Source organism: Crinia signifera, chromosome 2 (assembly GCF_055691185.1).
Source record: "Crinia signifera chromosome 2, ASM5569118v1, whole genome shotgun sequence".
In the NCBI taxonomy this organism is placed as follows: domain Eukaryota; kingdom Metazoa; phylum Chordata; class Amphibia; order Anura; family Myobatrachidae; genus Crinia; species Crinia signifera.
Window position 1 is genome coordinate 329942914 of NC_139218.1, and position 12006 is coordinate 329954919.

Genomic DNA, 12006 nt, shown 5'->3' on the forward strand with positions numbered 1-12006 from the left:
TTAATGGCCACCATCATGTTGCGTCTAATAATACAAGTTGCTAATCCGGGTGCTTTATTTTCTTTATTATGAGCCTGTAGCTGCTTTTATATCTGTGCTTATCAGAACATTAATATAGGTACGGTATTGTATCTCCCAGGAGGTTTATTTGTTGAAAACGTGTTCTCCCAGTTCTCCCAGGAGGTTTATTTGTAGAAAACGTGTTCTCCCAGTAGAACTTGTTTCTGCATAATCAGATAGTAGTAGGCAAATCATTAATCACCAGGGTCGTCTCGTGGTTTACTGGATTTTTTTTAAATCTAATTATCATGTCAAAAGGTACATGATCTAACAAAGAGATTAGCAGGATGTCTATAATTTGGGTTTGTTGGAGTGAGATCATGTCTGCTAGGATTGGATGTATTTGGGACTAAACCTTGTGGATGTGTAAGAAAAATGTGCAACCTTTATGCTGCTTTCAGACCGCAAAACTGGCTTTGACCAGGTATTTTAAAACGTTTCTAAAAACGGGTCTGCCAGCTCAAACCCCTTTCACACCGCATGTCTTTAAATGGTATTTCAATGCAGTTTTTGTCCATTAACAACACTGAACCCGTTTTAACCCACAGAAAACAGTGGATGAAAAAAAACGGGTCTGAAATGGGTAAGACCCTGCTTTATTACCGTTTAGAAATACCAGTTCAATAGAACCGGTAAATTCACTCTGCACCTTTCAGACTGCACAAATTACCGTTTTAAAACAGTAAAAAAACCCGACAAAATAACGGGTAAAAAGTGCGGTCTGAAAGGGGCATTAGTGTTATTGGGCCTACACATGGGGAGATATGATGAGCGATGTGAGCGATGTGTCAGGGTTGTGTGCTGAGTGATCTGTCAGGTCTCATGTTCTCCGGTGACCCTGACCGGCGATGTAATTAGATCTATCCAGCATGTAGGGGCATTTTCTAAATCACAATTTGACCTACTCGCACCCTATGTTTAAATAAACAGATCTAAAGGGAAAAAAAATCTACAATGTGAAATCAGTTTCAGAGCCTCTGAATATACATAAAAGAGGCTGAACAACTTTTGAAATTTGTTTGACCACAAGTGCTGGACTGCTTTAAACTGGATTAATGTGGTGCCAGCCTCACTACTCCCCTGTACTACAGTAGATAAGGAGCGTCACTTCTGCAAGGTAAGTATAGTAAGTGTAAAAGGCTGCACCAGGTGGAGCCAGAGACCACTTTTGTTCTCATGCTTCAATTCAGAAGACCTCAGAGTAGTACAAATCACCATCCGCTGTATACTAATAGAGCATACACACACGGTGAGATATGCACTATTTTTCTATTTGATTTTGCTTAAAATCCAATCGAAATGCACATCAAATGCACACAGAAAAATCGTTGTGGCAGCCAAGACTAACATTCTCTGTACACTGCAGTGTAAATCAATGATATTATGAAATACTAAAGGATAGTTCTCTGAATTTCCCTTCCTAATAATGTGCAAATAACAAGCAGGGAATCGATACCTTCCAACACGCCCCATTCCATTAAGTACAAAATGCTCTGTTCCTGGACTTCCCTGTTGCAGAGGTGGGTGCTTGCAGAGGTGGGGCTGAAGCACAGTCCAATATTCAAAAAGGGAAGCCACACCTAATGCCACCAGAAACATCACTGTCCTGGACTCACTGGCCGTTGATGTGACCCCCCTCTTTGAATTTTGGACTGTGCTGGAGTCCAACCTCTGTTACTGCCACTGGCAGGGAAGTCCAGGAACAGAGCATTTTGTACCTAATGGAATGGGTCATGTTGGAGGGTATGTGAATCTTGAAAAAATACAGAAACTTAGGGCCTTATTCTAGTTCACTCTTTCTGACAAAATCCTTCTTAGATGGACAAAACCATGTGCACTGCAGGTGGGGCAGATGTTACTTTTGCAGAGAGAATTAGATTTGGGTGGGGTTTTATTTCAAAGTGAGATCTATATTGCAGTGTAAAAATAAAGCAGCCAGTATTTACCCTGCACAGATACAAAATAACTCACCCAAATATAATTCGCTCTGCACATGTTACATCTGCCCCCCTGCAGTGCACATGGTTTTGTCCATCTAAGAAGGATTTTGTCAGAAAGAGTGAACTAGAATAAGGCCCTAAATGCATAGATAAAGGAAAAACATGTTAATACTGTACCTTTCCAAATGGCATGATGTATTGTTCAATAAAAGGACCCTCGACCTTCTGCGGTTTTTCACTATCATCAGCAATTATAATGGTCACAGTGGGATAAAATTTCCTAATGCTGTCTATCAAATTCTGCAGCTTGTCATAGCGAAGAAAAGTTTTGGTTGCTATGGTGACGAGAGCACTGATGTTGTATTTAGCTGGGGGGAAAAATGATGTATTAAGTATATGATTGTATTATTACTGATTAAAGGTCTATACAATCTTATAGAAATGCACAGTGATGAATAATTAAAGCCCGCTCTGGTAATGTAAAAATCAATGGGTGGTATGGACACCTGGGCGCTCCCCTTTGTTTTGGACAACTAATCTCATAGTGTATTTTAAAATTATAGAGGTTACTTCCCTTAGACTTCTAGGATGATCATCACAGAAGTCTAAGGGAAGTAATCTCTATAATGTTATATCATCCATTGATTTTTTTCAGTGTTTAATTCTGGGACGTTTGGGATACACCCTAAGGCAGGCATGTCCAAACTATGGCCCTCCAGCTGTTGTGAAACTAAAAGTCCCATCATGCCTTGCCACAGTTTTAGCGTTCCCTAATAGCAAAACTGTGGCAAGGCAGTTGCAATTATGGGACTTGTAGTTTCACAGCAGCTGGAGGGCCATAGTTTTGACATGCTTGCCCAAAGGTATAGACCAGGTAGATCCCTTGAAATAGGGCCTCGTTACCCTACAAACAAAATTTAATTCCCCAGCTCTGGTAATGTTACTGCCACTTAATGTATAGTTGTTTATGAGTGACAGTAATATCTGAGCTAATAGCAAAATTAAGATACGTTTAATGGCTAACTATGGCAGGTGTTCAGACCTGATAGCTCCTGTGTGATTTTGCAGAACCCTGCGATCAGATAGGCACCACCCAGACAGAGTGAAATCCGTGCAAGTCTGCAAAAGGGTTGCGAAAATCATACCAATTAGCGACCAGCTGCAAATCCATAAGCAACTCAATTATAATCATATGACTTTTCCTGTTTGTACTTAACCCTGACCCGTTCACAACTCTGTGATAGAAACAGACTGATCGAGGACGGGGCTGTCATCACACACCCTTCCTGAAAACATCTGGGCATGCCTGCGTTTTTTTCTGACACTCCTCGAAAATGTCCAGTTCCCACCCACAAACAGCGCCTTCCTTTCAATTAATTGCCCTTATTCAGATTTGATTCGGTAGGGCATGAATTTGCACCGGGACCAGTGCCAGATTAAGCCTTTGGGGGGCCCGGGGTACTTTAGACAGGGGGGCCCCCTTGCACTTCTCATTACTGCCCGCAAACTGCATGGGAGAATATTACACTGTCAAAACACAGAGTAAAGGCAGAATAAACTTGGTCAATGGGTAACTGCAGGGGATAGATATATATAAATATATATAGATATATATACACACACACACACACACACGCACACACACACACACACACACATACCACATGAAAAGCCTGTGTTTGTCCCTCTGCACCTTACTCATTCGGAAGACCTCACAGTCCTAGTGCTGCCTCTGATTAAAAACCCTCCCATGACTAAGCTGCTGCTGCTGTTCTCCATGGGCCTGAGAAGCATGTAATGAGCTCCACCAATCAGAGTTCAGCACAAACCTCTCAGCCTCTGCCCTCTGGTGCAAAGTATCATGGGACTTAGTCAACTCCCAGTAATGCACAGCACACTCGTGCAATAAGTGTGCCTTGGCTCCCGATGCTCAGCACCATTAATCATTGTCCCATTGGCAGATCGGTGAAGCTGCAGCACTACCCCAAGCCCATGCACAAAACCTTTAGCTAAAAAAAACCATGCCAACCACAGGGGGCCCCTAGCTAGAGGGGGGCCCAGGGGCACTGACCCCTTGTGCCTCCATTATAATCCGGCCCTGACCGGGACCAATGTTTTGCGTATGTGCATTTGCATTTCTGCGCATGTGCATACACTGGGAGCATGCAAACTCAGTGCTTAATCTGTTTGCCGATTGCACGCTCCCTGCCTTGCATGTGGGGGGCTGGCAGCTCACATAACCAGATGTTTGCGTGTGCCTTTCCCATCATTCGATGGTCGGCGACCATCGAAAGATGGGGGAGGTTCCCACTGGCATGCAATTTTTTTTAATGTAAAACATCCATTCGCATGCCGGACGAACGAACTCGGCTTAGGAATGGGGGTGGGCGTACCACCGTTCGCCGGGCGTGTTCTGGATGACTCACAAGGGTGCGAAATGGCTGACCAAGCGAGTCAACCAGAATAAGGGCCAAACTGTGGCTGAGCTGTGAATACAATAGCTCCTGTGTGATTTTGCATAGCCCTGCGCGCAGATAGTCTCCAAGCAGACAGAGTGAAATTCGTGCAAGTTTGCGAAAGGTTGCGAAAATTGGCGACCAGATGCAAAGCTGATTTTTGTCGATGTTTGGCGTTTCGCATGCATACTGTGATCTGCACGCATGCGCAGTCCTTCGATAATCGATCACCGTGCAAATTGCACAACAGCTATCAGCTCTGAATAACCTCCTATAGCAGAAATGTTGCACGCCTCCATGGTTCTATTGTGGCCATTGTTTCCGCCATAACTAGCTACAAAAATGTTTCACTGTTTTTTTTTAATTTTAAGCAGTGGTGGTTTTTACCCCCCAGGGTAAAGTCTGCCACTGTTCTCTGCCTAAGTGAAGCCAGATGTAGTTCGTGAGACTGCTCTGGCTTCAATGTGACTGACAGTGACTTCCTATTGGTCCGACCTGCAAGTCACTCAAGGCAGTCTCATTGGGATGTGTTTCATCCCTCCAGGATGCATCTCTATGCGCAGCTGTGGGGCAGCTCCAAAAAAGTGTTCTGCGCATGCGCAGTTCCGCAGATAGTACTGTGCGTGTGCCGGACCCAGTTATGTGAGGGCAAAAGAGTGGGGAAGTTGGATAAGTGATAAAACTAGAGAGAGCAGTACAGAATGTCTCAGTTGGATTGGTGTGGGATGGTTGTGGCGTCCAAGATGTCAAAGTTTAAGCATTTATCTTGTTTGTAAAGGTAACGTAAAACCAACTGTCAGTTTTGTTGCAAAGCAACAGTGACAATGCAAACTAATGTATTTGGGACACAAATGTGTGTGTCAAAGTACTCCTATTAAAATAGCTGTCTACAGATTAAGGGCGGGATTCTCTAAACTAAAAATGCGGTAAAAACCCCGTTATCTGGGTTTATACCGCATTGTGGGATCCTCTAAAGACCTCCCACTGGGTTACAACAACGGGGGCATTGCCAGTAAAAGCTGGCAATGCCCCATAGAAGCCTATGGGCTTCTACCGCGACCCACTGCTTCCCCGAACGGACCCCTGCTGACCCCCCCCTCACCTGTGTCAGGGCAGCACAGTGCTGTGCTGCCCGGACCTGTGACCTCCTCCTCCCTGCACTGTAAATCCTCTTCCGGAGAGCCCGTCTGCCCGCAGCAGCAGCGCATAAGCCGGGTAAGAGAGGGAGGAGCCGCCGGGACCCACTCCGCATCGCTGGCTCACCACAAAGGACAGCTCTTAACGCAAGAGCTGTCTTTGCAATAATTATCGCATATGTTAGAGCATATGCAATAATTATGTCAGCGGTAGCCGGCGATGTGCGGGAAGCGGATGTTAGAGAATCCCGTCCATAGTGCAGCCAGTCGCCGTTTTTACCTATGGGCTGCAGCTCCAGTAGTTAAAATCCACCACTGTTCTCTGGCAAAGTGAAGCCAGATGCAGTTAGTGGGTAAGCAATGCCCAGTCCAGTAAGATAACTAGGTTTCAGGGTTTATTTGTGCAAGTAAATGTACAGCCATACTCACTGTTGAGGTGAGAAAGCACTATTCAATATTTTAAATATTTTGGCCCTTCTGAGCGATAGCACTTAAAACTACCAAGTTTGAACTCTACGGAAGATGAACAATGCACGCTCCTGCAGGTTGTTAAGGCCCCCCCTCCTCCGGTGTCATCTGTACATGAAGCTTAAGCTGACTATATCGTCAAGGGCTGCATGTACATAGTGGGGGCCAGATGATGTCATTAACAATTTTGTTTCATTGTGTATACACTAGAGCATGATCATGGGGAGTTCAAAAGACATTGTTGATGATATTGCTCATGGAGCGCATAGTCTTACACTGGTTGGTTCAGCGATCGAGCGGCACCCAGGGGCGAATTTAGGGGTCAGGCCGCCCCTAGGCACAACATTTTTGTGTGTCCCCCCCCTCCCCCTATTTTAATGTAATCATATATGTATATACATTGTTATTTATATATTTCATAAAAATGTAACTGTAGCCCACCTTAATATTTTTTTAAGCACTCTGGACTGCTCACTGTACGGAGGACTCGAAGGGAGGGAGGCACTTATTAGTACAGTGATTAGCACAGTGTCTCCGTCAGTCTCTCTCCGGCCCACACACTGTGACTGACAGCTCAGCTGCTGGATACACAGCAGCCAATAGACTGTGTGTGTGTGTGTAGAGTAGCCAATGGGTGGGAGCCGGCAGCAGTGAGCCTGAGCCATTTCCGGACGCGCAGGGGGACCGTTGTACCCAGCAACTAAGCGGTGATGTAATGTGCATGGCAGAGTGGGTGGGCAGTGGCGGGTGACGAGCGGCGCTGCCGCCGACATATGATAATACATGTCTGCAGCGGCGGCGCTTGTCACTCGCCGCTGCCCACCTGCTGTGCCATTTAACAGAATGTCAGCCTGCCTGCCGCCCTTAATTGGTGCTGCCCTGAGGCCGGCACAAATCCGGCCCTGGCGGCACCCGTAGCTGAGCAGGGATGTGGCTCACCAGCCGGTGAATGTCTTCTCACAAGGCAGCAGTGCAGGGATCAGGAGCAGCTGTTATAGCACTCCTCTCAGAACTAAGAGGAAGACATGCATCCTTCATCATGTAAATTATACACAGTAGCAAGGTGACACTGCACAAGTCCAGATACACTACCAATGACCTTTTTGGTTAAGGATTAAAGTTACCCTAAGGGAGCCATTTTGTTGGAGACTGCACAGTAGTGCACTCCAACTCTAACAATCTAACAATCCTCCGATGGCCACATCCATACTGCAAGCCACCAGTAGGAAATCCATGCGTTATTGCCATTAATATATTATTCAACTGTTCTAATTTAGGCAAGAGAGTCTGGTTTTGAAGTGATTGTCATCCCGAGCGTTAATGTATATGGTGTGGCTGCTGGGAATGATGGGAGATAGGCCCTACTCACAGCAGAGCAGCAGGTATGCCAAATACATGCATATACATCTGTGATGCATTAAAAAATATACTCCACTAGGACACACTTTTTTTGCAATGCTGTTGGAAATATTTAATCTTTTATCTATTACTGTCTTTATTAATGACAAAAATGTATTCCATTTACTATGGATTGGACAACGGTAACATTTATAAAAGTTATACATATTAAACATAAAATCTGGGCATATTTGAGCACCCATCATGACATACAGTGCAGTACGACTGTACATAGCAGGGCTGCCCAGCTGTGACCCACGGGTCAAATATGACCCTTCAAAGCGGTGTAAGAGCCCCCAGCTTCCCTCAATGCTCCCTAAGCTATGTGTGATTGCCTGAACACTACACAACCTGAGAAAATGTAGTTAAATAAAAAAAAAGTGACTCTCCTTATGTCAATAGTTTGACACAGCCTTGCTAAATAGCACAGGTCTGCAACAGGAGGCAGTGCACTGCTCAACTCTACTATTTGTACATGATTATCACTCCCCAGAAAACTTGTATAAAAGTTCTGAACCCACCGGACATTTCCCCTCAGGAGGTGTCGGTAATCCATAGCACAATTAACTGGGGGTGTGGCCCACTCTCCCATCAAGTATGTACAGTGCTAGTTACACTGTGCAACATTATTAGGTCCTATTACATTTGGGTCCGAATTTGGCCCCTGTCCGATGGCGAGGCCACTGCGCACCCACATTTTCCGTAATGCGCATGTACAGAGCGTGGCTGCGATCACTTTTGGCAAACGTCAGTGTTTCCATGATGCACGCAGCATGAATGACAGGCTGTGGGAGTGCCTTGGTGGACCCCCAGCGATTCATGGACGTGCCCACAAAAATAGTGGGCGTTACAATAGAAACCCTGGGAATGCCCGACACAATGCAGGTATTCCTTTGCCTGCTAGGGGCGAGTGCATGACTCCGGCACTGAGTGACTACTTACGCAGCAGCTGCGAGCGGCAGCGAGAGGAAGAAAGATCATTCAGTGGTAAATTACCATCACATGTTCCTTCCTCTGTGCACATCCAATCGTAGCCCTGCATAGGGGCAGGGAAGGTCGGGGGGGGGGGGGCGTGCATTGGGCGGGGCGGCGTTAACCTGCTCATTGGGCTGTGAGCACTCCCATTCCAGCAGGTCTGAATAAAGCCCAAATACCCCCTGATTGCTCTGATTCCAGATATAGGGACGACAATCGACAAGAGTAATGTCGACATGCATTGGGTCAACCACTGAAGGTCAACATGCATCAAGGTCTACATGGGATTAGATTGACAGGGTCATTATATCAACACATGCATTGGTGCCTAGATACGCATGGCACACTTTTTATATTCTCCCACCACGCCCCAGTGATTGGTAGGGCATGAAATACCACCTGTTGGCACATGTTGGCTCAAAAAAAAGTGAACAACCCCATGTCGACTTCACTGTGGACCTAGCCCATGTTGACCTAATGACCCTGTCGACCTAACCCCATGTCGATCTTGATGCATGTCGACCTTGATGCATGTCGACCCAGTGACCATATCCCATATATTTACATGCTAATTAGAGATTATTATAGAATAATAGTATACTCCACAAGGGAACTGTTTCGATTGCCCAATACTTGCTGTATGAATTCCTCAAAAGTTGCTTGAGATCAAGCTTTGTGTTTCAAGTGCTGACACTCCAGATGCCACAGAAACAAGTGTCTCCAGTCATGCTGATGCCGCAGATGGCTGTGTGGGAAGAATAACACTGCTCTGCTTCTCCCATGCCTTTCCCCACTGCTAACAGAACAAATATGTCACAGGCTCTCCTCCCCCATATATTCTGTTCATGTTCGTTCCTGCTCAGGATACACACAACACCTTATTCCTCACATTACCTTCAATTCACCACATACTTTCTCATCCACTAACAATTAACCAACAATTTTCCAGCTAATTGGTCTTCCTCAATTATTCCAATTATTCCCATAATCCAGTCATTATCCTGCAAATGGCAATTATTTAATAAATCCTGTCTAATGCGTTTACATGCAGTAATCAGTGCAGTTACTAATAATGGGCATAATATTATATGACAAATCAATACTGACCCAGAGTGAGACTTATGTCAGTTTGTGTAGCTAGCATGCAATCCGCAAGCCGCAAGCATACGCACCCATGCAAAGTCATCTGACCCGGAAATGTATACATGATTGACCTAGGCCGGGTATTGGCATGTTGACATATTACACACATGCACCCTGCACAGAGGCGAATAGATGATACATCTAGAAATACACAATCATTTTTTGAATACGTTTGTGATTGGCTCATTGTGAATGCACAACTTAAACCTGGTATTATATGCTAGTGGTGCAGACCTGTAAAAACATTTATACCCCATTTACACCACCGCAAAAAACCCAGGTTTTTCCCTTGTGGACCCGTGTCAGCGGCGGTGTAAAAGGGATTAACCCTTTCCCTTTACACGGGACTTCTACCCAGGTCCTGACCAGGATAGAACATGGGCAGAACCTGGGTAGAGGGCAGTGTAAACGGGTTTGCCGGGTCATCCGACCGGGCTCCAATTTACATTATTGGGGAAGCCCAGCCTGCGGACCGCATCTTCCGCAGGTTGGACGGGGGGGCACACACAGCCTCCGCTGCTGTCTGCTGTACTGGGATGCGGTCAAAATCCCTCGCTGATGGGGGCTGGGGGGTGGACAGGGACTGGGGGCAGTCCAGCAGCTTACCTTGGTGCTGGGCTTGCCTCCAGCGCGGCAATTGGCGGTCCCAGTGCTTGGAGATGGTACCATCTCCAAGCGCCGGCTCAGGAACTGCCTGCACCGGGGGCGGTGTGCAGGTGAAGTTTGCCGGGGCAGCCGCCAGTGTAAAAGGGAACAAACGCCGGGTCACACCCGGGTTGAAGTTGGGTCCAAAACCTGGGTGCGACCCGGAGTTTTGGTGTAAAAGGGGTATTAGAGAGCTGGCACTTGGTATGTGTGCTCAGTTGTGTCTTTTGCTGGACCATCAGGGGCATATCCAGTTAGACACAGGGTTTACTTTGTGGCTTATTGTCAGCTCTGATCTATTCAATTACTGTAATTCCTCTACCCCCCCACGCTTTAAGCCCACTAGGTTCCACAGCAGATGTATCCGCCCACTCGTAATTCTCCACTGCAGGGCATTAGAGAGCCAGGCCAGGCCCCAGTAGTTTTCAAGGGGGCATGGACTACTAATAAAATATAGCACCTTAAGCACCTCCCTGGCCACACTGCAGCCCAGATCACAGCATCATAAGTGGAGCAGCTGCTGCTGCCAGGTAATGGAGACCACCCCCCTCCCCCCCTCTCTCGTCACCACTGACACAATGCAATGATAGCAGGAGGGGGTGGTAATGCATACCTCCCAACTGTCACAATTACAGCGGGACAGTCCCGATTTTCGGGTCCTGTCCCGCTGTCCCACCCGCGGCAGGCATTGTCCCGCTGCGGGGGGTGGCAGTTGGGAGACCCCCCAATCTATTATGCATGCGCACAGCGTCTATTCTAGTATGAAAATGAGGTTGTGGCTAATTAGCATAAGCAGCACCCTCATTTGCATACACCCCGCCCCCTTTTCAGGCGCTCCCTATTTCCCCAACACAGAAGTTGGGAGGTATGTAATGTAATGTGCTACACTACACATAAATTACTGTGATGTGTGCTACTGGTGAGCAAGGGAAGGAAGGGATTTGTAAGGAAGGTACAGTAGCAATTAGAGGGATTTAATTCTAAAGACAAATAATTGACAAGCTTGAGTTCTCTTCCAACATTGCTACTTACAGTTACTAGATTGCGTGTCAAATAATTTTGGGACGACAGGGTGCCGGACTCTGATGTTAAATACCGCAGAGTGTCCATCAGTCTGAAACTGAACTGAAAAGAAAATGAGACATGATTAGTGCGTCATTTCCCCTATACTGAAACAGGGCACAGAAAATTTGAAAAATAACTGAACCCCAATATTGAGCTTTTCAAGTGTGAAACAAAGTAAAATATGTAATTATGACATGGCATTTCACCACAGCTCTATAATACTTCCCACCACTGACAGCTACTGCTGCTGAAGCTATAACTGTACACATGAACAGAACATCCCTGCCCGTATCCCTGTGTACGGAGCCACCAATCCCTGCTGCACATGTTATAAAGCAAGTCACAAAGATGCTAGTCCCTCTCTGCCTGCTAAATGAATGGGGTACCTTCCTCCTAAAATGGCAACCCACTGCAGAGAAGTGACACATATATATATATATATATATATATATATATATACACACAGTATAGAATAGTATATATATATATATATGCATGATAAATGAAAGGCACTCAGTCCCTCTCCCTAGTGTTTTTGTTTTTTTTTCAAACAATTTTTCTTTTGGAAAATATGAAAAACAATATACAGCATTGATGTGTACATTTTTCACAATACCTTCTATTGCCTAGGATAACATTACAGCCAAGAGGATTGGTGTTTTTTTTTTTAACTTTAACCCTATCTTGTTTCCTGCAGAAGTCTCTCAGACCACTCGCCCC

General features: G+C 45.8%; 1 protein-coding gene across 1 annotated transcript in view; it reads right to left on the reverse strand.

Moving 5' to 3' along the window:
• Positions 1-12006, reverse strand: part of B4GALNT1 (beta-1,4-N-acetyl-galactosaminyltransferase 1) — a 106883-nt gene that overhangs the window by 11354 nt on the left and 83523 nt on the right. Inside the window, exons 7-8 of the mRNA XM_083169407.1 lie at positions 11254-11346; positions 2178-2368 (exon numbers count right to left, since the gene is read on the reverse strand). Of these exons, the coding sequence (XP_083025533.1) occupies positions 2178-2368; positions 11254-11346 (284 nt within the window). The remainder of the gene's footprint in view (positions 1-2177; positions 2369-11253; positions 11347-12006) is intronic.